Source organism: Theropithecus gelada, chromosome 4 (assembly GCF_003255815.1).
Source record: "Theropithecus gelada isolate Dixy chromosome 4, Tgel_1.0, whole genome shotgun sequence".
Classification (NCBI taxonomy): Eukaryota; Metazoa; Chordata; class Mammalia; order Primates; family Cercopithecidae; genus Theropithecus; species Theropithecus gelada.
Window position 1 is genome coordinate 54,197,328 of NC_037671.1, and position 27,865 is coordinate 54,225,192.

Below are 27,865 nucleotides of genomic sequence, written 5' to 3' on the forward strand. Positions count from 1 at the left end.
CTAACCCAAACTGCTATTTGTGCTTCAGAAAACCCTCAAAACCTCTGATTGTCTTGGGACACCCTGTTGTGTTTTCCAGCGCTCTTTAGGATTTACTCTTCTTCGTTTTCTAATACCTTTTCTCTTGTTTCACTGAATCACAGTGTGTGATACCTAGTAAGTACAGTCAATGTCTTGTGAAGGAAAAGAAAATGTTACATGTGCTAAACTAAAATGATGACTATGTTGTATTTTTATAAATCCATTTATGCATTCAATAATTTTAATTGAAACCTATAAAAACTTTATTGTACTATGCTATGTACTAGGCCTAGCTCTAAGTCGTCAGAAAATAGCAGCAACAAAAGAAAGTCCCTCTTTTCAAGGAGCTCATGTTATAGTGTGCTACTATATTTTTTAAACATACAAGTTGAAAAACAATATAAGGCCGGGCGCGGTGGCTCAAGCCTGTAATCCCAGCACTTTGGGAGGCCGAGACGGGCGGATCACGAGGTCAGGAGTTCGAGACCATCCTGGTTAACACGGTGAAACCCCGTCTCTACTAAAAAATACAAAAAACTAGCCGGGCAAGGTGGCGGGCGCCTGTAGTCCCAGCTACTCGGGAGGCTGAGGCAGGAGAATGGCGTGAACCCGGGAGGCGGAGCTTGCAGTGAGCTGAGATCCGGCCACTGCACTCCAGCCTGGGCAACAGAGCGAGACTCTGTCTCAAAAAAAAAAAAAAAGAAAAACAATATAAATAATACAATAACATCTTTGTGTGCAAATGGGTCCATGTACACGTATGTGTACGTGTGTATTTCCTTTCAGATGTAACTTTCAGGAGCTAATATTGAAGAAGTGGCATATGGGAAGACTTTTTAAACTTTCTGTATTTGTATTTCTGCATGTATTTCTGTTTGTTAGTATAGTTGGTTCAGGCTCTTGGGACATACCAGGGAACAGAGCGGGCAAATCTTTCTGCCTTCTTGGAGATCATATTTTAGCAAGAAGAGTCAGACACCAAACAACAAACATAATAAATTAGTATCTTAAGTAGTATGCTAGCAGGTGATAAGAACTCTGTAAAAGCATGATATATGGGGTCAGTGGCAATGGGCTGCCATTTTCAATAGGGTGGCAAGACTTCATAGAGGAAGTAACATTTCAGCAAAAAGTTCAAGTGGGAGATTGTACTTGAAAAAGAAGGGGGAAAGAATTCTAAGCAGAGGAAACAGCAAATGCAAAGGCTTCAGCATGGGAGCATGCCTGGCGTGTTGCAGGAATAGCAAGAAGCCAGTGTGCCCAGAACAGAGCAGGTGAAGGTAAGAGAAATGAGAGACAAAGCCGGACAGGGCATTGGGGTGCGAGGTGAGGGGTTCAGGGAATGGCCCTTGAGGTCAGTAAAAGGACTGAATGTTATTGCAAGAGAGTCTGGGAGCCCTTCTTTCAGGAGAAGAGGGAAATTATCTGACATATTTTGAAAGGATCATTGTGGCTCTATTATTAAATAGAATAGACCAAACAGAGGTAGGGGTGGAAGCAGAGAGGAGGGCTGAGAGGTCTTGCAACAAACAGTAAGAGATGATGCCGATGACGACAGTAGCAGTAGAATTGCTGCAAGGTAGTCAAATGAAAGACAGAGCCAACAGAATTTCCTAACGAATCTGATGCGGGTTTTGGAAGGTCAAGGATGCCTCCATGTCCTGAGCACTAAAAGGACAGAGTTGCCACCAACTCAGTTCAGGACTATGGGGGAGGAAGTAGTGGAGATCAGTTGTTCAATTTAGAACCTGCTAAACTCGAGGTGCCGTTTTGACTCGAAGTGACAACAGCAGCAGACAGTGAGGTACAGGAATCTCACATTCAGAAGAGGTTGGGCATGGTGGCTCCAGTCTATAATCCCAGCGCTTTGGTAGGCCAAGGTGGGAGGATTGCTTGAGGCCAGGAATTCAAGACTAACCTGTGGAACATAGCGAGACCCTTGCCTCCACAAAAAATTTAAAACTTAGTTGGGTGTGGTGGCACACACCTGTGGTCCCAGTTACTGCAGAGGATGAGGCAGGGGAATTATTTGAGCCCAGGAGTGTGAGGCTGCAGTGAGCCATGATTATGCCATTGCACTCCAGCCTGGGTGACAAGAGCAAGATCCAGTCTCAAAAAAATAAGTAAATAAAGTAAAAAACAAAGTTCAGGAGAGAATTCTGGATCAGAGATTCCAACCTGGAAGTCATGAGCATAGATAAATAGCATTGAAAATTTTGAAAAGGTCTTTTTGAAAAGCCAGCCAACAATTTTTCTTACCTACCACATTTAGTCTCCCACAAATTTGAACACTTTGTCCAACACACGTTATCAAGTACTGAATATTGAGTGTGTCGCCTCTCCACTCCCTCTGCCATTTCCCTGCCCCAGTTATTCTCACCTGGCTGAGATGCTTCTACCTCTTGTCGGTTTACCAATCAGGTCATCCACACCTCACTGCCAGATTAATGTGACTACAGCTAACCTTTGATCAAGCACTGACTCCTTGGGGATTACTTGTCACCTGCTGCATAAAGGACCAAATGCTTACCTCTAGATCACAGTCCAATCCCAGCCCACCTTTCCAAACCTACAACTCACCGTTCCCCTTCACACACACCATGCTTCTTGCTATTCCTGTGGGTTCTAGCCTCAGTGCCTTGTGCATGCTGTTTGCCCCACCAGAAATGCCTTTCCTCTGCATCCTGAATACCTAAACCCTGTCCTTCATGGCATAGCACAAATGCCACTGACTTTAATAGAGCTTAGTTGGCTGCCCCATCTGAAGATGACCTTTCCCACCTCAGATACCCCTATTCTGTGAAAGGGGAAGACCATGGCAAACACGACACTTCCCAGAGTGAAGGCAGCAGGACAGATGCCAGTCCCAAGAGAAATTCTGGGAATAAAGAGTTCCACAGGCAAAATTTAGGTAACAGTCCACACCACAGCACTCCCTAGAAATCCACATTATGTATTCATGTATTGAAGGATCGCAAAAGTTCTTTGGAAGGAAAACCTGCGTAACTATTTTTTTTGTTGTTGGTTTAAGCTTTTATTGCCAGTCTTGAAAAGGAACATATTAACCAGTTATCTCGTAATAAGATGACGATTTGCGTTTTTCTTAGAATCTAGTAGGCAGTCCTAAGGCCCTAAAGCATGTGGGAGTGACTTTTTGCTCACTTGGCTAAACCCCTCTCAATGGCAGGGAGCAATGGAAAGAAACATCTAGCTTATAAACACATCAGGACCTCAAATTGAGTTGTTGAGCCACTTTGATATTTTTTAACAAAGTAAGTACTGATCTTATCAGTCTTCCCACACTGCCTCACACCCTCCCATCTAGGTCAGTAAAAAAATATATATGTGTATATATGGAGTTTTTTGCTCTTGTCACCCAGGCTGGAGTGCAATGGCGCAGTCTTAGCTCACTACAACCTCCACCTCCTGGGTTCAAGCGATTCTCCTGCCTCAGCCTCCCAAGTTGTTGGGATTACAGGCACCACCGCACCCAGCTAATTTTGGGGGTTTTTTTGTTTTGTTTTTTTAGAGACAGAGTCTTGCCCTGTTGCCCAGGCTGGAGTGCATTGACAAAATCCCAGCTCGCTGCAATATCTGCCTCCTGGGTTCAAGCGATTCTCCTGTCTCAGCCTCCCGAGTAGCTGGGACTACAGGCGCCCGCCACCATGTCCGGTTCATTTTTGTATTTTTAGTAGAGACAGGGTTTCATCATGTTGGCCAGGCTGGTCTCGAACTCCCAACCTCAGATGATCCACCAGCCTCAACCTCCCAAAGTGCTCGGATTACAGGCATGAGCCACTTCACCCAGCTAATTTTTTGTATTTTTAGTAGAGATGGGGTTTCGCCATGTTGGCCAGGCTGGTTTCAAACTCCTGACCTCAGGTGATCCACCTGCCTCGGCCTCCCAAAGTGCTGGGATTACAGGCGTGAGCCACTGCACCCGGCCGAAAAATACATTTTTTAAATTTTTTATTTCCATAGATTTTGGAGGAACAGATGACATTTGGTTACACGAGTAAGTTATTTGGTGGTGATTTGTGAGATTTTGGTGCATCCATCACCGGAACAGTATACACTGAACCCAATTTGTAGTCTTTTATCCCTTACCCCTTCCCACCCTTTCCCCTGAGTCCCCAAAGTCCATTGTATCATTCTTATGCCTTTGCATCCTCATAGCTTAGTTCCCACTTATGAGTGAGAACATACTATATTTGGTTTTCCATTCCTGAGTTACTTCACTTAGAATAATAGTCTCCAGCTCCAACCAGGTTGCTGCAAATGCGATTAATTTGTTCCTTTTCATAGCTGAGTAGTATTCCATTGTATATACATACCACAATTTCTTTATCGACTTGTTTACTGATGGGCATTTGGGTTGGTTTCATGTTTTTACAATTGCAAATTGTGCTGCTATAAACATGCGTGTGAAAGTATCTTTTTCGTATATTAACTTCTTTCTCTGTGGATAGATACCCAGTAATGGGATTGCTGGATCAAATGGTAGTTCTACTTTTAGTTCTTTAAGGAATCTCCACACTGTTTTCCATAGTGGTTGTACTAGTTTACATTCCCACCAGCAGTATAGAAGTGTTTCCTTTTCTAGTGTTCCAAGGTTCTCACACAAGGAATTCTTGAATTTGGAATTGGGGACCAGGATTATAGTCCTGATTAAGCACTTGTTGGTGCTGGGCTTCCCCAGGACCAGGCCCAGATAACCACACATTGTAATACTGGCGTCATGTTTTTCCCAGGCCAAGGTAGGGAAATTGTACATCCCAACATGTGTAGGGTAACCATGCATCACATATGTATGACAAGTTGTTCTGTTCCCAAGCCCAGGTAGGGTAATCACACACCCCAACAAAGGTGACATACTATCCCAGCATAATTATTCATTGTGAACCTTGCACTATCAAAAGCATCCTGGTTTGGGTGATAAATTATATAGTCACTTAGTTATAAGCCCCTCACCTATAGACTTCATTATATCCAGTTCCTAAATCAAACCAAACCACCCTAACGAGAGTAGAACCTAGAATTAACAATTTTCCCATTACATAGAATGTTGTTTTTCTGGACTCCAGGCCACTGTGTGCCAGCCATAGTTATTTCCTAACTTCCACCATATTGATCCAGTCGATGTGACAGGATGTGTGCCTGAGACTCTTATTCTATTCTTTAGGGTCCCACTGGAGCTAAATGCAGTCATAAGTTCAGATGAGTTTGCCATAAATCCCTGCCATTGTTCCCCCATGCACTCCTGGCTACTTGATAGGGTCCTGCTCCCAATAGACTGTCCAAAACTATGACATTATCAATAACACTTGAGTGTAACACATCACACCTGAAACCTACAACGATGGTACCCATCTGCTCTTTACCCCCTCAGGACTGGAGTTCCCTACACACTGGCACTAGCCTCACCACACATTCCTGGTTCCTGAATGGCTTACTTCCCCCACAATGACTATAGCCACATGGGTTAGGAGGCCAGATAACTACCTGTGTGACCTTTATCAATCACCCCTCATTATCAATCTCAGTTAACTCATCTCTGAAATGAGCTGGCTGGTCTGGATGGCATCCAACATTCCACCCAGCCGTGATGAATTGACTCTATGTACCCTGTTTCTGAAACTTAACTACTTCCACATAAGGCCTCACTTCCCAAATATCTCTTAAAGGTGGGGTCTCTTTCCATATTATTTTTTTAATCTCCTTCAGACCATGGTAGAGAACTTTGAACATTGCTGAAACTCAAATGTATGTCACATAAGGATTTTTAAATGAGTGAGGCATTGAAGCCTAAAAAATTTCAAACGTAGACTTTGAGATGATGGGAAATTAAATAAATCTAAGAAGTGAAATGATCTGGTCAAAGCAGCAAGCACTATAGAAAAATAAACTCATATCATTTTCTAGCACTATGACTAGTGAACTAGCACTGCCAATAATGGCTAACATTGGACACTTATACCATGTGTGAGATGCAGCTCTCAGTGGCTCACACCAACCCTGTGAAGTGGGAACTACTATTGTTCCTACTTTACAGATGAGAAAACTGAAGTACAGAGGGGTTAAAGAACCTGACTGAAGTCCCCCAGGAAGCAAGTGATGTATTCAAACCTGGGCAGTCTAGCTCCAAAGTCCATGCACTTAAAAACTAGGTCAGCCTGCCTCTCCCTCTCTTTCACAAGCATTTGCTCACCTAAGCATCCCAACACCACCAGGTTATTACGCGCCCAGCAGAAACTGAAGCCCAGAGAGGCTTAAAGATCACCCAGTGTCCCACAGCAGTCTCAGCACACGACAATACACTTGTGAAACGTCACTGACAGCTGACTGCTGAGAAACAGGCACAGAATAAAGTGGAAGTGCCATTAGGGGACAGCAGCTCTGAAGAGAATTAAAATTGGCAGTAAATTGAGAGGAAGAGGTGTTTGTGGGGGACACAATGAAGCGAGAAGTGACAGCCCTGGGCTATCACCTGAAGGGAAAGTCAAGGCAAGGGAGAAGCCTGCAGAGGCCACAGAGTGGACGGTGAGGACCCAGGAGCATGGTAAGGTAGGCACGGAACAGTTTAGGAAGGACAGAAAAAAAATGTTGTTTGCCATCACATACATGTTCAGCACCAGTACAAAAGTTATAGAAAAACACACATTTTGAAGCCAGGGAACTGACTTTTGGATTAGGATGGTTTGACTGAAGCAGCATTCACAAGAGAATCTGGTATGGCGAGTGCCACATAATAGGCACTCGATAAATGTTTGTTCCAAATAAAAGAGACAAAAAGAGAAAAATCTGAGAACTGCTTTCATAAAGAGAAAGACACCTAAGGGAGTAGGTGCTCAATAAATATTATTTTTTATCTGTGTGCTGTGAGAAGCCTGGGGAGCTGTAAAAGATTACCTGATCCATTTCCAAAGAGCCCTGAGCCTCTGATTGCAATTCTTGCAAATTCCCGGGGAAGGCTGTGGAATTCCTCTCTGGGGACTTACAAACACACTTTTAGAAGAGCCACTTGGAGGGAGTGGTTTAGACAATTTCAAAATGGATGAATTGAGGCAGAGAGGCTAGACCAAATGACCCTGTGGTCCTTTTCATTTCTCATGTCCATGCAATCCCCTCAGAAGCTGAAGTTTCCACCCTACTCCCGCATGGCACAGAGATGAACCGAATGGACCCGCAGACATTGCTGTCCCAACAAGCTGAGGATGGCTGAGTGATTTGGGAACCTTCCAGTAGGGCCGGGTTAAATCGCAGGCCAGTTATTTTGTGAAGAAATAAACCACAGAGATCCCCTTTCAAACATGCATGCAGAAATCAGGACAAAATGCCAAGGAGATTATCTGCTCAGAATTTGCTTTAAAAGAGCCGGGGCAGCACTCATTTATTTTTGGGAAAATATATGATTAACCAGAGTTAACTATGAATTCAGATATTGTGCATTAGACCAGCTCCTCAAAGTTTGAGCGCATTTAATATTATATATCGCTGCCATTTGGACTAAATTGTTTTTTTAATGTACACAATATTACAAATTTAATTTGAGCTGTTTGAATCAGTCTGTAAAAAAGATTTGATTATACCTGAGTGTTCTGGCCCCAGCGTTTCCGTATCTCAGTAATCTTGACGGTAATTGGCTGATTGGGCGTCTCACACTCCATCTCTGCCTCAGTTTCCATGGTAATGTTACAGGAGCTATTATAGATGAGAACTTCATCTCTTTCCACTTTAGGGCTGAAACGAGAGGGGAGGTTAAATGGGGTGTCATCAATCTTAATGAAATGCAATTATTTTTACTCTTATTAATCATTGCAAGCCATTAGCTTGTGGCAACTACAGGCCACCATTTGTCAAATTTTGCAAATTTCTGTAATTTTGTTTCCATTATTTTATTGTTTATTTGTTTTTCCTTTTATCTGCACACCCTGCAATGAAAATGCACATGGTAAATATCTTTCACTGAGGCCTTTCTCTTTTCTGAATCTATTAAAAACATTAGCAAAAGCTACCTCTAGCCCAGCTTAACAAGAAATGCACGGACAATACTTCCAGTTCCCAAAAGGGAAACAAATGTTGGGGAGAGTTTTTGTTTTTATTTTTTTTCTTTTCCCCTTCCCTCTTCCTGCTCTTTCTCATACTTAGTGTTGGGGGAGTAATTGCCTGAATCCCCCTAGGGCAGATGGAGAAATTGGAAAACCCACACAACTGGCTAACTGGTCCCTAATTCCAACTGTGAAAAAATGAGCTCATTTAGGCTTTCAATTCCCTCTCCCCAGCTGATGGCAATGAGGCTCTGTTGCTAGCAGTGGAACATTAACTTAGTAAATTAATTAAACTTACTTAACAGCCCAGACTAAGGAGATTCGATATATGTGCCAGTTATACTACCAGCCACTCGCTTTAAAAGTCCTCTTGCTTTAAGGGGAGAAGCCAGACTGGATTTAAGATAAAAAACAGCAGTGTAGCATTACAGAAAGTCTAAAAATATGCCATCTAGAGAAGATGAGGGCATGGATAGTGAAGGGTGTCATCCTCAACAGGTGTGATATTTATTCAAGAATCATCCTGGTTGTAGGCATTTTTGCAACTAACTCAAAAATTATCAGTAATAATAATGCCTGATGTTTCATATTTGTCAACAATCTCATATGTATGATCTAATTTCAGCCTATAAATTAGGAAGAGGTATAAAAAATGTAACCCAAAGAGATTAAGAGATTCTCAGAAAGTCGAACACAGAACTATGGTAGCTCTGAGGTCAAAACCAGACGGTCCTGTTTCCCAGAGCAGTGCTCTCAAGTTTTGAAATGCTGATTGTACATCAGCCAGGAAGATGGCAGATCCCATGGGAAGACCAGGAAGGGTGGAGACAAAGGCAAAAAGGTCACCAGTTGAGAAACTGTACACCGTGTCAAACCTTATCATCTTTTTTCAAATCAATGTCAAAATGTTTTCTTCCACAATTTGCTAGAAATAATGAGCGGGATAACTAGTACATCTCACCACTTAATCTTCTCTTCATGCTAAAATGTTCTCCACTCTGTATCTACCTAAGGCATGATTTCCAAACCCAAAGTCCTCTAGACCTAATAATGTAGATTGGTCAATATGTTAACATCATGCCACTCAGATCTGCAGGCAAATTGTTTGGGCTGACCCCCCTGGGGCTCTGGTCCACCTTTATCTGAGCTTCCTTCTCACGGCACCTGACACTGCATTCATTTTGAAGGCCACCATGCTTATACTTAGATAGTGGTCAACTCAAAGTCTCAGAGCTGCAGTTTTCTGAGGATTTCACCATGCTGTGCTTGTTCAGACGATTTTCTGAGAAGCACTGGCATGTAAAGCTTAGGCTCAGAAGCAGATCAGCTGGATCTGAATCCCAGGGCAGATAGTTACCATCTACATGACATCGAAGACATTACTTTGCTAAGCTTTGGTTTCCACATTTATAAAATGGAGTTGCCAATAATCGAGTACCTATTTTGTGGAGGTGTTGAAGAAACTGAGCAAAATGAAGCATATAAACTGATTAGCATGGAACCTGGCACACAATAAGAACCCAATAAAGGCAGCTCGCGTTATAGCTGTTAGAGGTAGTAGTGTTAGTAGTATTATCGTTAAAAATGTAAATGTGAAAATTTACATTTATTATTGTTACATTTCTCTCACTGGTTTAGACCCATTGCTCAAATTCATTTTGAATCTGTAGCCTGTGATCTAGCTGTAAATCCATTCACTGATCCTTCGTCCACAGGGCAGACAAAGCCACAGGATGAATCCATCCTTTGCTCCTGGAGCGTCAGTCATATTCCAAGATTCAGAAAGGAAAACCAAAGTAATTTAACTTTTAAATTAAAATGTAATGTAATATTTAGATCAATATAGAAATGTGATGGAATCAAATGCAAAAGTCACGCAGACTTTTAAAACTCCTCACTTCAGAGCAACTTGAGGCTTGCGTCAGGCCACTTTGGGCTTTGCACCTAGAACCTTTTTTTGCTACTGGGGGTAGAGAAGTTGTTGGAATAGTTTGTGAAGGTCTCCCTCTGTATTTATATCATAAGTCACTTATAAACCTATCAGAAAGGAAATGAAGTTGGTTTCCCGCACCATCACATTCTTCGTGAATCAGTTTCCAGATGGCTAGTTTCATTTCTGAAGGCTCACAAACTATCTGATGAATAGTTCATTCTAGAATTTTGTCAGGGATAACATCAAGTTTAGTTGTCTAAATTTCCAGAATTCCTCCTTTTCTTAGGTTCATAGAATATCTGCCCATCACCTCTGTTATGTGACCCCTTCTCATGGTTTGTTGTCCACAGTAGGTCCTCAATCGTTAAGAGTGAGTTTTTTGTACCCAGTTTATGAATAATCTCAGACTACAGACTTGAACTCAAGGAAAGCAGTGACCAACTTCCTTTTACAGCCTTTCTTGGCCTTGGGCTTCCACTCTTCTCATAAACCTTCTTATGCCCTTTCCTGACTCTTCACTGGCAGAGGTACAAGTAAAATGGGCTGAGTCACTTTGCCCTCTGTTTGCCTGTTAGAAACCGACTGTTTTCGCGAAGCATGTTATTCTTGCTCTGAAAAGAATTAAACCCCTTTCTGTTAGCTTGGACTTTTTGTTTACCAGCTTCAGCTCACACTTCTTTCCATATTTGTAACTACCTTGCTAGAAATTTTTTTCATTAAAAAGCCATCACCAAAATTAGCTGAGACACCAGGATATCCAAAATAGATTAACATTTACAAAATTTCAAAGCTTCTAAGTAGCTAGCTACTCTTCCATGGTTTCTTCCACAATAATCCTATGAGCTAAGAAGCACAGTTGACCATATTTAAATATAAATATAAGCATATATATATGCAACATAAGCATATATAGAGAGACACAGAGATCAATATATGTACAGATATAGATACAGATATACATGCATACACACTGCACACACACAAATATTTATTTTAGGGCATGTGGTTAAAAATATTGGGTAAAAATGGTGGCAAAGATTGTTCTAGAACCTAAGACTCCTGACTCCCAAACTATCGTTCTTTAGTTGATCTGATTAGACCCTAAAGTAAGCAAGTAACCTTGGCTGTGCTCCTTAGGATAGGGAAGGAAAACACTTTGCAGGCATTCTCTCTCCCTCACTTCCCCTGAAATTGCTTCCTGTGGCTCTGAAACCTCACTGAACCCACACAGCTCAGCCAGGGCTCTCACACTGAGGCTGCCAGGACAGCATTGCACTAAGCACACTGAGTCAGAAGCCTTGACTTCCAGTCCCGATGCTGCCATGGCTTGACTGTGTGACTTTGGGAAGTTACTTAATCTTCACTTACAAGAGATTCCAAACTCTTTAGTTTGGCCTTCAATGCCTCACATATCTCTCCGAGCTCATCTGGGGCCACTTTTCCTCCTTTTCAATCTACTCCTACCCTCCTGGCCTCTGAACAGTCATAAAACTCAACAGTTCTTTTGCATTTGCTGCTGCCACTGCCTGACCCTCTATAAAGACACCTGCTTCTCTTCCTAACATAAAAGACTTCTTCAGAGAAGCCTCCTCTGAGTACACTCTCTAAAGTAGCCCCTCTTTTTCTATCACTTTATAGCACTGATCACAACACGTGATCATCCTGTTTATTATCTGACTTTCTTCTCTACCCTTAAGGGCAGGGACTTTCATGACATCCACCATCAAGCCACCAGTACCTGTCACAACACCTAGAACAGTGTAGGGATGTGATCAATACCAGATAGATGGATGGATCATGGATGGATGGATGGATGGATGGACGGATGAATAGACAGGGTACAATTTTTGCCACAGATGCACTTCTCCCTTCCCCATAGTTGTTATGGATGTCAGGGAGATACAGCATTGTGTTCCCTGGAAAAACACATAAAAACTCAATGAAGAAAATAAATACGGTCAGTACTCTAGCCACCTAGAGATAGGCACCATCAACATTCTTGGATACATCTTTCCAGCCTTTTCTCTAGTAACCTATATGTGTACAAACATACACACTATGTACAACAGTAGGATCAAATTGATATACTCTTTTGAGACCTATGGTTTTCACTTCTCAATATATTATAAATATCTCCCTGTCTGGTTAAATATTCTACATCCTAATTTTTAAAGGTAACTTAAAAAATATCATTTGGATACATTCTTTATTACTAAAATTTGTCTCATTGTGAATTTTTTTTGATACCTGAAACTTCAAAGAACATAATTGTTTATAAATATTACACATTTCTATCTGCTTTCTTAAAGTAAAATCCTAGAAGAGAAATTGCTGGGTCACAGAGTGTAAAGAATTTAAGGTTATTCGTGAATCGGCAAATTGTCCTCTGACGCTTGCACTTCCCACTGGCAACAAAGACCACTGCCAGTTTCCTCCACTCTCATCCCCACTAAACATTGTTTGTTTAAATCATAGGGCACTTATTGTAATTCTTACTCAAGAAAACATACCCACTTTTGCCTACTGCAATAGTCAGAACATTGAGCAGCACTACTGAAATAACATTCATAGGGAAGGGTATAACTGCTAACGGGGTCTGAGGCTCAGTTGCCTCAGCCGCCCCATACAGTGAAGAGGAAGAGCATGGAAGAATTCCAAAGGAAGAGTTTTGGGGATTCAGATGAAGTCCCTGAATTCAATGGAGCCAGAAACTACTGACATGTACTTTCTGGTGTCCAGCATCAGTAAGTTCTGAAATCTAGTCTCACCTGAGTACAATACCCAGTGCCCCATCTCCTGTGTGAGCTAAACAGAGTTCTTCTTGCCCTTTTAGAAAGCAACCAGCCAAGGAGTTTCCTCTTTTCCTCCAGCTAAACCTAAACCTCTGGTGTCCAATTCACACTAAAACACAAACTGTCTCAGGACATCCCAAAGTCAGACTGCCATGAAAAGAGCTGGTTATCTCTTTCACTGTGGGGAAGTGGTCTTGTTTAGTTTCATATTTTACAAGAAAAGAGGCTGGGCACAGTGGCTCATGCCTATAATCCCAGCACTTTGGGAGGCCAAGGCGGGTGGACTGCTTGAGCTCAGGAGTTTGAGACCAGCTTAGCCAAAATGGTGAAACCTCGTCTCTACTAAAAATAGAAAAATTAGCTGGGCATGGTGGTGTACACCTGCAATTCCAGCTACTCAGGAGGCTGAGGCATGAGAGTACCCTGAACCTGGGAGGCAGAGGTTGCAATGAGCCAAGATCGTGCCATTGCACTCCAGCCTTGACGACAGAACAAGACTCTGTCTCAAAAAAAAGAAAAAGAAAAGAGGCCTTCATTAGATAATCAAAGGTAGCCACTCTACCTAGGTAAGAAATAAAGACGTTTACATGACAATATTCAGCCATGAGACACCGCCCTATGTAGGAAAAGAACTCCTTGCTGAAATGAAAGCAATCCAGAATTACTAACATAGTCACACTTCTTTTTTATTTGTTTAGAAAAGGGGGATTAACTTGGAAAGTTGTAGTATTTATTTGTCAGGCTCTTTTTTAAGTTAAAAAAAAAAAACCCTTATATGCCTATGGCTTCTAAATCCTGGATCTACAGTAATTCCGCCTATGCAACCCTCCTTCTTTTGAATAAACATTGTACAATCTTCTGGATTTCTCTATGACTTTTTTTCATACTTGTGAATCTGTTTGGAAAGAAAAGAAAAAGGAAAGCAGGGAAAAAAGCCTTCTGTTTTTCATAACGTCTAATCTTTTTCCCCATTGGCATTCACCAGATGTTGCTTTGGATCGGAAGATAAATATTAAAATCTAAGCAAGAACAAAGCGAGCTGTTTACTGGGCAGATTTTTCAGATGTTCTCTTGAACAGTTGAAAAAGACAGGAGATGCTTTGATATGCAGCCTGGCTGGAATCCACAACGGAATGGGCCCTCCAAGAGAGTTGTAGCCCCTACGACGGCTGCCAGTCCGCATCCCACCCAGCCTACACTCTCTGATGGCTCCATCAGTCCATTGGCCAAGCATTTGTGGGGAAGTTCAGGGAGGGAGAAGGTAAGATTACCTGACAAAGAGGCCCGAGAACGATGGAAACATTGACTCAGCCCAATGATCTGGCACAAAGAGGCATTGGGAACTTTCCTCACAAATGTAGAGGTAAGGCCACGATTCGAGCATTCGCTCTGTCCCCACAGCAACTGTCAAATCACACTGCACATAGGTGTGTCTGGCAGCCTCACAGCTGTCCTCCTCATGCTTCAGGCCACACAGGAAAGCCAAGGACACTGCAGGAAACAGTCACCGTTAGGAAAGAACCACAGAGAGAACCAAAGGCCTCTAGTCCGTTTCACAAATGAAGTTCCTGTGTCCTCCCTTGACCAATAGGAATATGAAGTTAGCAGTTTACTTTTTTTTAAAATGTATTATGTATGTGTAATGTACACAGAAAAATGCAAGTATCATTTTTGTAAAATATGAATAATCATCATAAAAAAAACCTCTGGTAAATTTCCCAGCCAACATAAGATATAAAACACTTGTAATACACTTAAATCTGTGTGTTTCTCCCCAAGTCCGTCCTTTTCCTCCTCATTCTCAGAAATAACCGCTTGACATTTTTTAAATAGTTTTATCACACGTTTGTATCCCTAAACAAGAGATTGAGTTTTACTTGTTTTTGAACTTTATCAAATATGATACAGGATAAAATATTCTTGGGCCTGCTTTTTGCATTCCGTATTATATTTTCAAGATTTATCCACATTACTACATATAACTATTGTTAATACATTTTCACTGCTGTTCAATATTTTATTGCATGAACCTACCACAATATATTTATCTATTCTCTTATCAACGAACTTTTTGGTATTTCCCAGTTTTTGCTACTAAAAACATGTACAAAATTTCATTTAGGGTGCATGCCCATCAAGGAAATTTCTTATTCAAAGAGTAGGTACAAATTCAACTTTACAAGATAGTGCCATACTGTTTTCCAAAGCAGTTGTGCCATTTTGTGTTCCTACCAGCCGTATTTGTAAGTTCCCATTACTCCATACAATTACAAGCACTTGAAACTATCAGACTCTTAATTTTTGCCAATCAGGTGTGTAAAATAGCATTTCATTGTGGTCTTAATTTGCATTTCAATCATTACTTTTAGGTTGACCAATTTTTTTTTTTTTTTTTTTTTTTTTTTTGAGACAGAGTTTTGCTATGTTGCCCAGGCTGAAGTGCAGTGGCACAATCTCGCCTCACTGCAACTTCCGCCTCCCGGGTTCAAGCAATTCCCCTGCCTCAGCCTCCTGAGTAGCTGGGACTACAGGTGCACACCACCACGCCCCGGCTGATTTTTTTGGATTTTAGCAGAGACAGGGTTTCTCCATGTTGCCCAGGCTGATCTTGAACTCCTGAGCTCAGGCAATCCACCTGCCTCAGCCTCCAAAGTGCTAGGATTACAGGCGTGAGTCACCGTGCCTGGCCAAGTTGACCAATTTTTTATGTTTGGTAACAGTTCATATTTTCTCTTCTATGAAATTCCTGTTTCTCTCATTTGCCCATTTTTCTATTGGGTTGTTTGTCTCATTGACTTGGATAAGTTTGTGGATTTCTTGCTTTTCATATAATTATAAACATTAACATGTTATAGAGATAAAAAGCAAGTATTTGAAGCACTCTGACTCTCAGGCCATTTTTTTCTGAGTCCTGACACACATATAAAAAGCACATCAAGAGGCAGACTGGGAACAATCTTTAACTAGAAGATGAACAAAGCTCCACATGAGATGGTTCAGGAGCAGCTCTGTCTGAAAACCTTAATAAAGAGGGAAAAAGAAAAAAATCTCTGTAGCCCGATTCCTCTGTAGCAAGCCTGCCCATGTGAGTATGCAACAAAGGTTATCAAGGGCCGTGGGCTTAGACCTGTGCTTCCCCGCCTCATTACAGTGCTACAGCAAGGGTTACATGAGATAAGTACATAGGAGAGGGTTTGTAGTTATGCAATCATGCCCAAAGAGTACTATTGTTGCTGTTATATTCTAAAGCACCTGGCACCTAGGAGGTTGGCTGTGAATGTGTTTTGAATGAATTAGAGCAATAAAAATGACTGACAGTAGGACTCTTGTATGAACAGACAAAACATAAGAACTTTCCAGTTAGTAACCCCTAAGGCAAATAAAAACAAGTTCTACACCTATAAAATAATGAATTCATTAAAAGTGATTAAGTAGATGCAAATTGACAAGCTGGATTATGAAAATCACCCAGGGCTGGGGATCAAAATCCACGGGTTTTACTCAGAGTTTTGCCACTAAATAGCTGTGTGACCTTAATCACTTTCACTTTCCCTGCCTTATGGAAAAGTTAAAGTTGCCATGAAAACATCACGTGGTATAATTCAAGGTACAAACGCAAGAAAGCCAAAGAGCAAAGATTTTGCTCATTTTAAACAAACACAAAGTATTAGTTTCACCTAACAGGATGTTTTGGCAACTCATTACAAGAACAAGTAAATTTCTCCTATTGTTAGAAGTGCAATTTGTGGGGATGGTAAAAATGGGTGACCCCCAAAATAGCAAAAGCACATTTGTAGAGCCCCCTGCTTTAACTCCCCCTGCCCCACACATGTAAAGAAAACATATTAGTCCTGTGGCACCGGCATAAACAAAACAATAATTAGGAACGTTTGAGTTCAGGGTCATTATCTGTAACCCGGAATGTGAAACATCACTCTATCGTACAAAGTCCAACTGAAGAAAAAACTCAAAGCATGGGTCAGAATTCAAAGCGACCTTGGTAAATGAGAGACGTTAACAGAAATAAACAAAAGAACAAATGCAAAGAGTAAGAGAGTAAACTACAAAAGAAAAAAGGAAATCATATAAATATGAGGAAAGTCCAGCTGTGTGCAGCCATGGTGGAAACACGTGCGCACACACACACACACCCTGGGATAACAGTAGGGAACAGAAAGCTTATTAACCAGCAAGATGGCACTATAATTTTACAAACAAATATGGGATCAGATGATACACAGGCATCTTACGATGTTACCCAATTTGACCAGAACTTGCTTGTATAGAACAGCTTCCTCGTTTGGAGCTTCAAATCAGAAAAGAATGTAGGATTTCAGAGAGGGCTGAGAAGTGAGATACTAAAATGCTTACTTGGAAAGTTTCTGATTCAGTAGGGCCCAAGAATTCACATTTCTAACAAGCTCCCAGGTGAGGCCCCTGCAGCTACTGCTCCAGGAAACACACTTCCACATCCACCGCCATAGAGGAACTGAGGTTACTCAGCTTTCCAAAGAACCACCCGCTGATTAAGATTGAAAAAATTAGAGTAGGGGAGCATCCATTAGGCAGAGGATGGATTTCTCTGAGAAGAGCAATTGCGAAACACGAGTAAGGGTTGCTGCTGGGAAATTCTCCTCTGAAAAATCTTTAAAAACACAAGTGATTCTTAGCTAACTTGGTTGTACTCAATCCTGTCTGAACATGGAGAAATTAGTAGTAGTTTCTAGTAATGTCTAAGACATATCCCCTTTGACAATTTGATGTCCATTATAGACCTGCTTCCTAGGGAAAAAAAAAAAATACACAATCATATACTCGAAATGCTTCATCCAGTTTCAGCAGGTTAACAGAATCCCCAAATCCCATCTTGGATCTTAAGTAAGAAATCTCTGGAATTGGCTCTCACAATTTCCTCTCAATCTTTAGACATTCTGATTGAAAGTCTTTTAAAAGACTTTTTTATGAAAGGAAAATTAGTTAAACTATGCATTTCTCTAAAGTGTGCATTGCACAATCAATGAGTGTTTGGTGACACCTAGTGGCCATATAAATAGTTACAGTTTCCAACTCATTTACCTCTTCAAAAAAATCAAGGAATGCTGAGTTCTTTTCTAAATCTTTCTAAACACAATAATTTTTTCATTATTCTTCCCCTAGAAGTTATAAAACCTAAAATATCACAACTTACCTGACCCTGAAACTTCATTGACTTTTGTCTTATACTAGTTGAAACTAAGTGTTTTGAAATAGTAACACGGGGCTTTTAAAAGTATATTAATTTGAGCAGTGTATATGTGAAAGCTTTTTCAAAAAATGTAGCAGTATTAGTTAAAAATTAGAGCCTATAAATGTGCACTCTTAGCTTTCTGTTTCCACTGTTTCCTGATCTTTCATTTATTCCTCATCAAGCATTAATTTTGCACATATCCTCGACAACACTGTTCCAAGCCGAGGAGGTAGAGTAGTGAATCAAACAGACAATGTTTTCAACTTCAATCTTCTATTGTGTCCTAAATTTCCCATTGTGGAGTCTATCTCTCTTCCATAATGTTGTGCTTATATACATGATGATAATAGGAAACTCAATTTCTAGCATTTTAAACAAAAATTTTTTTCTCCTCCCCTTCTTCCTCTTCCCTCTTCCCCCTCCTCCCTCTCTTCCTTCTCCTCTTTGTATAAGACAACACAGCACAAACTTCCATCACAATAGCATTATCCATCATTAAATTCTCGTCCAAGCTCAGGTGATGTGGTGCTTTTATCATTCTGTAAATCTTTAGCCCACATTCAAGTTGCAGACAAATAAGTTAGGAATAAAACTTACAACACTACACAGAAAGGAGGTATGTAAATGGTTAAGTGCACCGGTACAAGATTTACGATTAGGCAAACAAGATAATCACCTGGCTCAATATGAGCTATCTCAAATGCAGTAAGGTCCTGTAGTAATAACAGGGATTTCTTCCTTCTGACTCTTTTTTCCTGAAGCTCAGTGGGGTATTACCATATGTTGTGAATCCCCAAGCTTTGCAACTTCCTCTCTCATCTCTTTCCCCACAAAGACATGGCTTCTCACACCACAATTTATATGATGGCTACGCAGCTTAAAGTAGTGAGCAATTGTGGTGTTTCACTGAATAAGAAATAAGCAATTACGTGAACATTGGAGAACAAGAAGACAACATGAGTGTTGGCTCTTTTGCCTGTAATAAGAAACCGAAAACTGAATGCACAAAGCTAATTTTCAAGTGATATCCAGCTTGACAATCTCCATCCCTTTACTGGTACCTCCAATAAGCAGATGTCTTCAGCAACCTCACCTCAGAACAAAGCTAAGAGCTTGTTTCCTCCGTGACTCCTATAGCTGTCATTGAAACTAATATTCAGAATTCAGAATTACTTCCTCCGTCATCCTAAGACTGCAGTTAAGAACACAGGTGATAAGTGATTCAATATTCACCTAACATTGACCTATTAATATGACAAAAGTTATTATGAATCATTGTAACAGGTGGCCCCAGATTCTAACTATCATTTTATATGGGGAGTAGAGAAATTCTTTTCCTAGGCACACATAGAGAAATTAGTAGTCAGTACAGCATTAATCACAAAAATAGAATTAACCCAAGAATATCATTCCCATATATATGCTTTAAAATGTATGTGTGTGGCATCTTTACTCACCATCCAGGGGCAGAACCAAGCAGCTGAAGGCAGACACTGTAGCATTAGCCAGGACTCGGCAGGGAGCACCACACACAGCAGCTGAGACATTCCCTGGAGAAAATCCTGCTCCAAACACATGCACCAGCCTTCCACCCAGGCAGCCTTTAAAGACAAAGGTACAAGCTCATGATCATACATGCAAACCTCTCTTCTCTACTCAACCCAAAATTCAAACCTTTGCTTCCTCACGACCCATCCTTCTTTTCACATCCTCAGAATTCACACAACTGGCTAGAGGTGCCTGCTGGCCTCAGTTTCCTCTCCACTCAGGCTCTGGCCTTGGTTCTGTCTGATCCCAATCACATTCAACACCCTATTGTGCTTTATATAGAAAATTAATGCTTATTTATAGTTTTTAAACTTTTTATTCAAAGAGCCATAAAATGAAAATAAAAATTCCCCCAACCACCTGACTCCCTCCCTGGAGGTATCCAGGTATAGAGTTTCTTATGGCTCCTTCCAGAATTTTTAAGCATCTATGTTTCTGATTCAAAGGATTATTCTATCCATATCATTCTGGAACTTGCTTTTTTGCTTCAAAGTGTAGCATAGATATTTTTCCAAAACTCTATGGATACAGTTCATTTTAATAATTACTTAGAATTCCATTATAGGGCCATGATACAATTTATTTGACTACTTTCCTATCAATTGAAATTTCCATTATTTCTCCTCTTTTGCTATTGTTAATAGTGATGCAATAACAGTACATGTTTTGGGACATTTGTATGAGTAAAAGTAGTCCACATTTCTAGTTCACACTGAGATACAGAGTTCGCATCACTACTGCCTTCATACCAAGTCTAGGTGGTACTTGACTAACTCAAAAATAATGCTTTTAAGATGCATTTCTTATTTCCCTGCTCTTCCATCATAAAAACATGGAATCTTAGGGAGTAGAAAGGGGGATTTGGGGATCATCCAGTCCAAATTCCCTTATCAAATAAGGAAGCTGAGTTTTAGAAAAGTCAAGCATAAGTTAGTTAAATCAGTGACAGACTAGAGCCAAATCTCAGTCCCCACAGTGTTCCACCAAGCTGAGACCAAATTTGTTCTGAGAAATGTCTTAGTACTTCGTCAGTCTAAGATTCTGTTTCAATAATTTTTTCTATACTTTCTAAATCATAACTAAATTTGAACTATCTCAAGTGCAATAAGGCTTTAAGTAAATAGAAACTGAAATCTTTTCTTCCCTGGAAGGAAAGCCTAGGCAATTTTTGGTATATCTAAAGGGAGAAAACAGTTCAATCAGTTTAATTGTTCTATACATTTGGCTTATTATTGTTGAAATATGAGTCCACTTGTGAAATATTACAAAATGATAAAAAAAAATACTTAATACATTTTAAACAATGCAAATTGGCAGACATGGCCTAAAACTAAGTGAAGGTACTCATGTTCTTAAATGATCAAATTATGAGCTCTTACAAATGGTGTTAGTTAATTTAAAATACAAATTTAAAACACAAATCCAGTTGTATTTTACAAATTTAAAATACAAATTTAAAACACAAATTTAGAACACAAATTCAGTTAATGCATCAAATCAAAATACAATCAAAGATTTGCACAGTTCCCTTGATATGCACAGTTTCCTTAATAAAAATAAATTTAAAAAGCTTCATAGACAGAGCATAACAAAAACAAGCCTCAGGAAGGAATTGGGATTGTAAGAAGCCAGTGGGCTTCTCTTTCCTTCCATCAGGCAAATCAAGTTAATTTTCTACTTCCCAGAAGTGAAAGGAGCTACCAATTCATTTACATAAAGAAAGTGTGCTGTCTTATTTGCTTGACTTACCAAAGTTCTCCTTCACTGCTGTAATAATAACTCTTGAGGTGAACACCAGGACAGATGAGGCCCACCCTCTGATGCAGTCATAGCCTCTGACATGGTACTCCCCGGCCGGAAGGGAAGGGACCACGCACTGAAGAACGGTATGGTTACCAGAGACACCCACGCAGGGTGACATTCCTATAAAAATGTCAATGTTTGCAGCTCCTGAGATCTGGGCCACTGCAAAGGTTAAGATGCCATCGCTCTGAGAAATAGAGATCAATTCTGGGGTAAAGGCATTGCTATAACCAATGACTCCTATGTGATACCAAAGTCCATCTACCTCTATTTCCAGGGCAGCAGAGCCATTCCCTGTGGGAACAATGCACCGGATGAGCTCAGCACCGATGTTCACCATCAGGCAGGCCTGCTGGTCAATGTAGACTGACGTGGTGTTCTGTCCTCTCAGGCCTGTGCCCTCTATGGTCAAGAGGCTTCCACCATGTATGCTGAAATTCTTAGGAAAATAATGAAACACTTGGGGCATAATGTAGAAGTGTCTGGAAACATTACCAGAACAAGCATACCCATTTCTTGTATAAAAAACTGACAGGTAGTGGGGTCCTGGGGCCAAGTCTCTTGTCTGGCACACAACATGGCTTGCATTAAAAAAAGTTACATTGCAAAGAAGTTGATCATCCACAAACACCATCGGCTCATCAGCTGTGGTGCCTAACCTCTCACCCCTAATCAGCACAGTGGTCAGAGACCCACTGGTGTTTGTGGACAAGGTGTCCATGACAGGACTTGCCTCTTCCCGTATGAAGAGAGTGCAATTCCCGTGACACTCACTGGTTATCCCATTGACCAGGACCGTGACGTTCAGGGAGAAGGAAGCTCCAGGCAAGGGGTCACCCTCCAGGCTAACCTGGCAGAGAATGGTGTGGTCTCCCAAACTCAAAATCTCACAAGTAAAAGGACCCGAGAGGTCAACCCGAACCGATCTCGTTCTAGAGTTAAGAAGCAACCCCCTCACAGTGAGTATGGTCCCACCACACGCCGAGCCCTGCGATGGGAAGATGGCCATTATCCGAGGCGTCACTGCAAATTGCTGGGGCACCGCAGACATGTTAGCAAATCCCATCTGCTTCTGACGTACTTGCAGAGGATAGATGCCGGCCTCCAGACTGTGAAGAGGGATGGAGCATCCAGACAGGCTTGAGTTACCCTGGAAGGACTGTGTCTCAGCATCACAGTTCAGGTTCCCCAGAAGGATGACTGAGTTGGAAAGGTTACTTCCTCCCACACGCAGGCTCAGGCTGCTGTTTGTGATTTCGCCTTGCATGGCAGTGACTACTGGTGTTGCTGCTGCTTCATACATGAAAGTGAAGCCATTCCCCACCAAGCTTGGTGAAGGACCATGGGCGAAGGACCTGTTGCCAGCCCAGACCTCCACGGCAGCTGGGACAGTGGGAGCGCCTGCATCGGGTATCTGGGGGGCCGGCAGGGTCTCACACCAGATGCTCGCCTCCGTTAAGTTCACAATGTCACAGGACCGATTGCCCACAAGTACCCAAACCAAAGCTGGGTCCCTGCTGAAGCCTATTCCTGAGATGCTGAGGATGGTCCCTCCTAAAGTATGAATATGGAAAACAAAATATTACAGCTGAAATTCTTAACTAAGAACTCACAGCACCTGTGCAAGTCCTAGGGCAATTAAGTGGAAGGTAGGGCATGTGTTAGTGAAACCTCAATTATTTTTTCTCACCCACACCAATGCTAAATTTGTGATTATTTAGACAGGAGTCAGATGTGGTAAATTCACATAACAGTAAAATAATACAAATTGTTATATAGGAAGGATGTCTTTAACACAAAGTTTTCAAGTACCTTTGTATATCCTAGAAGGCACCACTTTAATCAACTTATACACTAATGAAAAATCAAATTTCTTAATCTTCTTATCATATGTTATATATTATTGGACACATTATCCTGTATGCTATATATAATTTGTACATTGTCCTGTATACATTCAACTAATATGCTAATGAAAAATCAAATTCACTGAAGTCTTCTATCTTCTATATTGTTCTATATAATAGTCCAATATTCCACATATTATACATTCTATTGTATTCTATTTATTGTACCATATATTCTATATTCCATATACAGGAGAGACATTAAAAGTCATTGGATCGTGCTGGTAAATTTGCTGCTACCTTCATAGAATCTTTGACTTACTCTCCAGTAGAGAGGCCACCAAAGATCAAACCCCATCTTCAGGACAGGATTGGAGTAACATGACCCACAGCATAACCAAACTGTGCAACGTGGCTTTTAGGAGGATTTTACTACACTCAAAAAGGATAATGTGCTATCTTATAGACGATCACAATGATCATTGACATGTCACTAGATCACTTTCCATTCTTTCTGAAAACAGTTTTAGTGATTGATCTATTTGTCTTGTTCTTCCATCTCCCATATCAGCAAGTGTGTTTCTATTTCTGAGTCCTTCATCTGTCTCTCTCATGGAAAGTGAAGTCCCACAGATTCAATCCTCCCCTCCTTGCATGCACAGCATCTAAAGGGCGACTGTAGGACATGCTGCCCTTGTTTTTCTCATATCCACTCTAGAGTGCCACCCATCAGATGCTTCATCCTCTTTTCATTAGAAAAACAGGCACATCTCAGCCGGGCGCAGTGGCTCATGCCTATAATCCCAGCACGTTGGGAGGCTGAGGCAGGTGGATCACCTGAGGTCAAGAGTTCGACACCAGCCTGGCCAACATGGTGAAACCCCGTCTCTACTGAAAATGCAAAAATTAGCCGGGTATGATGATGGCTGCCTGTAATCCCAGCTACTTAGGAAGCTGAGACTGGAGAATCACTTGAACCTGGGAGGCAGACACTGCAGTGAGCCAAGTCGGCACCATTGCACTTCAGACTAGGCAACAAGAGTGAAACTCTGTCTCAAAAAAAAAAAAAAGAAGAAGAAGAAGAAGGAGAAGGAGACTGAGGTGGAGGAGAGGAAGAGGAAGAGGAAGAAGAAAGAAGAAGAGAGAGGAAGAAGAAGAAGGAGGAGGAGGAGAAGGAGAAGGAGGAGAAGGAGAAGGAGGAGAAGAAGGAGGAGAAGGAGGAGAAGGAGGAGAAGGGGGAGAAGGAGGAGAAGGAGGAGAAGGAGAAGGAGGAGAAGAAGAAGAAGGAGGAGGAGGAGGAGAATGAGAAGGAGGAGGAGAAGAAGGAGGAGGAGAAGGAGAAGGAGGAGGAGAAGAAGGAAGAGGAGAAGGAGAAGAAGGAGGAGAAGAAGGAGGAGGAGAAGGAGAAGAAGAAGAAGAAGAAGGAGGAGGAGAAGGAGGAGGAGAAGCAGAAGAAGGAGGAGGAGAAGGAGAAGAAGAAGAAGGAGGAGGAGGAGGAGGAGAAGGAGGAGGAGGAGGAGAAGAAGGAGGAGGAGAAGGAGAAGAAGAGGAGCAGGCACAGGCATATGTCCTTATCATAAAAATTCTTTAATTTCCTGAGCAAATGAATCACCAAGTTTTAACACCCTTTTAAAAACACCCCTCAGTTCCTGGAGCCTGAGGAAAGTTTCTCTCCTGTTTCCCCTCTCTCTGACCTCACTGGCAAATTAATCCAGAAACAAAGTCTGAATATCCAGCAAATAGAATTGCTGGATAATTGATAACAGTCACATACGAGCCACTCACCCAGCAGGGACCCACAGCAAGGCTCGATGCTGAAAACTTCTGTGAGGTACTGGATGTGGAGATCAACCCTACAGAAGATAGGGAGATGGTAAGGAAATAACTGACAGAGGGAGATAAGAAAGAGTAAGCCAGAAGAGCCATATGTATTTTGAGGAGAAGAGCAAACTGTCTGTATAAGGTCTCTAAGATGTGTTCCAATGTTACGATGTTCATGTCTTTAACCCCTAACTTCCGAGGGAAAAAGAAAATACCTAACTCAAAACTAGAATGACCTAGCTGAATGCCAGACCATCAAACAAACCTAAAATTAACGCAAGTGGCCACCTCACCCTTGTGAGTGAATGCTGATCCCATTGATAGAGACAGAAATTCTGTGGAGGCCAGCTGAAAGTGCAGGCAGTGCCACCTCCAGGCCCCATGCTGACTGTGTGTGAACCAGAGCCAAGGCATCCTGGATGTGGACTTCCACATCCAAATCCGTATAGTTCACCAGCCTCGCCACTCCAATGACCAGGGTCTCACCGCCTGTGTTGAGAAGAATCCATTAGCCTCTGAGATGTGGGGTTTGTGGGCTCAACCATCTATTCAATTCTAAAACTGTCTTTTTGGATTAAATACACAGTCACCCCTAAGCATAATACTCTAAGAGTTTTGATACCAACCTAAATTTTTCAAGAAACTTCTAACACCATTTTTTTTTTTTTTTGAGACACATCTCATTTGGTCACCCAGGAGTGCTGTGGTGCAACCTTGGCTCACTGCAACCTCGATCTCTAGGGCTCAAGCATTCCTCCCACCTCAGCCTCCCAAGTAGCTGGGATTACAGGCATGTGCCACCACATCCAGCTAATTTTTGTATTTTTTGCAGAGACAGGGTTTTGCCATGTTGCCCAAGCTGGTCTCAACCTCTTGGGCTCAACCAATCTGCCTGCCTTAGCCTCCCAAAGTGCTGGGTTTACGGGGGAAAGCCATGTTGCCTGGCCAAACAACTCTTTTAACAGAGATATGGTCTATAACCTCAATGGTATAAAGAGAAAAATTGGCAGTACAATTGTATTCAAGAGACACTAACTTATTTTCATGCAAAGGCAAACCAAGAAGTTTGCAGAGCTAACAGTCTTTATAACCAGCAAATAGCACCACATATTGGTTTCTCAACCTCCACTTTTCTACTGGTAGAAGTCTGAAGCTATATTTGAGTGTGCACTGAACCTTACAGTAATGCAGTATATGAGTTTAGTAGCTCATAACTGACAGAGTACTTTCATGTATGTTATCCAACTTGGTCCACACACTATCCTGATTATTTATATGGGGCAATTAATATGACTGGCATTTTGCATTTGAGGAAACTAAGCTCAGTAGCCACAGCCTCACAGCTATTAATAATTAGTAAAAAAAAAAAAATTTTTTTTTTAAGTCAAGGACTGAGCCCAGTCTTCTGTCTTGCATTTCAATGCCTTTTTAGTTTAATTAGCAACTCTATTAAAATACGTACACTATGGGCACTTTCATGCAATTTCTTTTAACTCGAATATTTATTGAGTACTATGAGGAAGATGCTGCAAGGGGCACAAAATAAGTTAAAAACAGACCCTGCCCTCAAGGAAGCCTCAACGGTAGCAAAATGGGTGACAAAATGGCTTCAGTAAAAGATATACTATAAGAGAGGTGAAAATTAAGCACTGGGATTGCTCAGATCAGAGCAACATTATGAATATCAGGAAAGATGGAATGGGCAAGATGAGAGTTGAATTGGAGTTTGAAAGATAAATCCGAAAAGAAAGTCATAGAGAAGAGGGTGCTTATCATTTGTTTCTAGAAATTCCACGGTTTTATCCAAAACATTTCACAGCACTTTCTCAATCAACCAGTGGCTTGGAGAGAAAAAAAGAGAATTGGGTGACATTCTGGAAGGTACAGGTAGGGTTCTGTTGTGGGGATAGGCCAAGTTGATGGTGGTTCTAGGGCCAAAGACCAAGAAAGCCAAGCCACAGGGATGTCTGCTTAACTCAGTGGATGGTAGTGACTACCAAAGACTTCTAAGCAAGGAAAAGATATGATTAAAACTGTTCTTCCAGTCTATAAGATAAATTGAAAAGATAGACGAGGAGAAATCCAATCTGCAGACAATTATAGTCTTAATCAAGTGGACCAAATCAAGTGGGCAACAGTAGGAGTGGAAATAAATGTCTTCACGTTTCCTGTGTCCCAGTGTGGCCACTGAGACATGGCTTGGACTAAATAAATCATCTCTAGCTCCTTTAGCCTGTAACGTTTGAGGACTACTGCAGAGCTGGTATCTATGGGATGCCATGGCCAATTAGATGAGGAGGAGAAAGAGGTTGCTTGAAAGAGAAAAGTCAAAGAAGAGGGATGTGGTGTGGTGGGAAGACTATGAATCTGCATTCAAATCCTTGATCTGCCATTTTACTACCTCTGTGACTTTGGGTGATTTACTTACAGCTCCCAAAGCCTTGGATTTTTCATCAATAACATGGTTAATAAAGCCCATCCCATGTGGTTTGTTATAAGGATTAGGTTAGATATCCTGGGAAAGAATCTGGCATGATATAGTACACAAGAACGCCTCAATTAACTTTATTTTCTTCCTTGCTCCCCATTCTCTTGACTGCAAGTCTTCCCAATCTCTACTGGGAAGTCTGAAGCTTCAGTGTAGTGAGTTCAGGGGATTTCCATGCTGATCAAGGAAAAAGCCATGACTACGAAGTGGCAGTAGCAAAAAACAAGCATTATGGGGGTGGTATTTTGACAGATTCACAGAGGAGGAGGAAGTCTCCCAGCATAAGACCTTCCACAGGCAGCAGTACAGGGCCCGCATCCAGAAAGGGAAGAAGGCA

The 27,865-nt window shown here is 41.4% G+C and overlaps 1 protein-coding gene across 1 annotated transcript in view; it reads right to left on the reverse strand.

Annotated features, from left to right (window-relative positions):
- Window positions 1-27,865, reverse strand: part of PKHD1 (PKHD1, fibrocystin/polyductin) — a 469,778-nt gene that overhangs the window by 376,816 nt on the left and 65,097 nt on the right. The window contains 6 exon segments of the mRNA XM_025382975.1: window positions 7,611-7,761; window positions 14,066-14,285; window positions 19,479-19,622; window positions 21,319-22,926; window positions 25,005-25,072; window positions 25,334-25,529. Coding sequence (XP_025238760.1) covers window positions 7,611-7,761; window positions 14,066-14,285; window positions 19,479-19,622; window positions 21,319-22,926; window positions 25,005-25,072; window positions 25,334-25,529 — 2,387 coding nt within the window.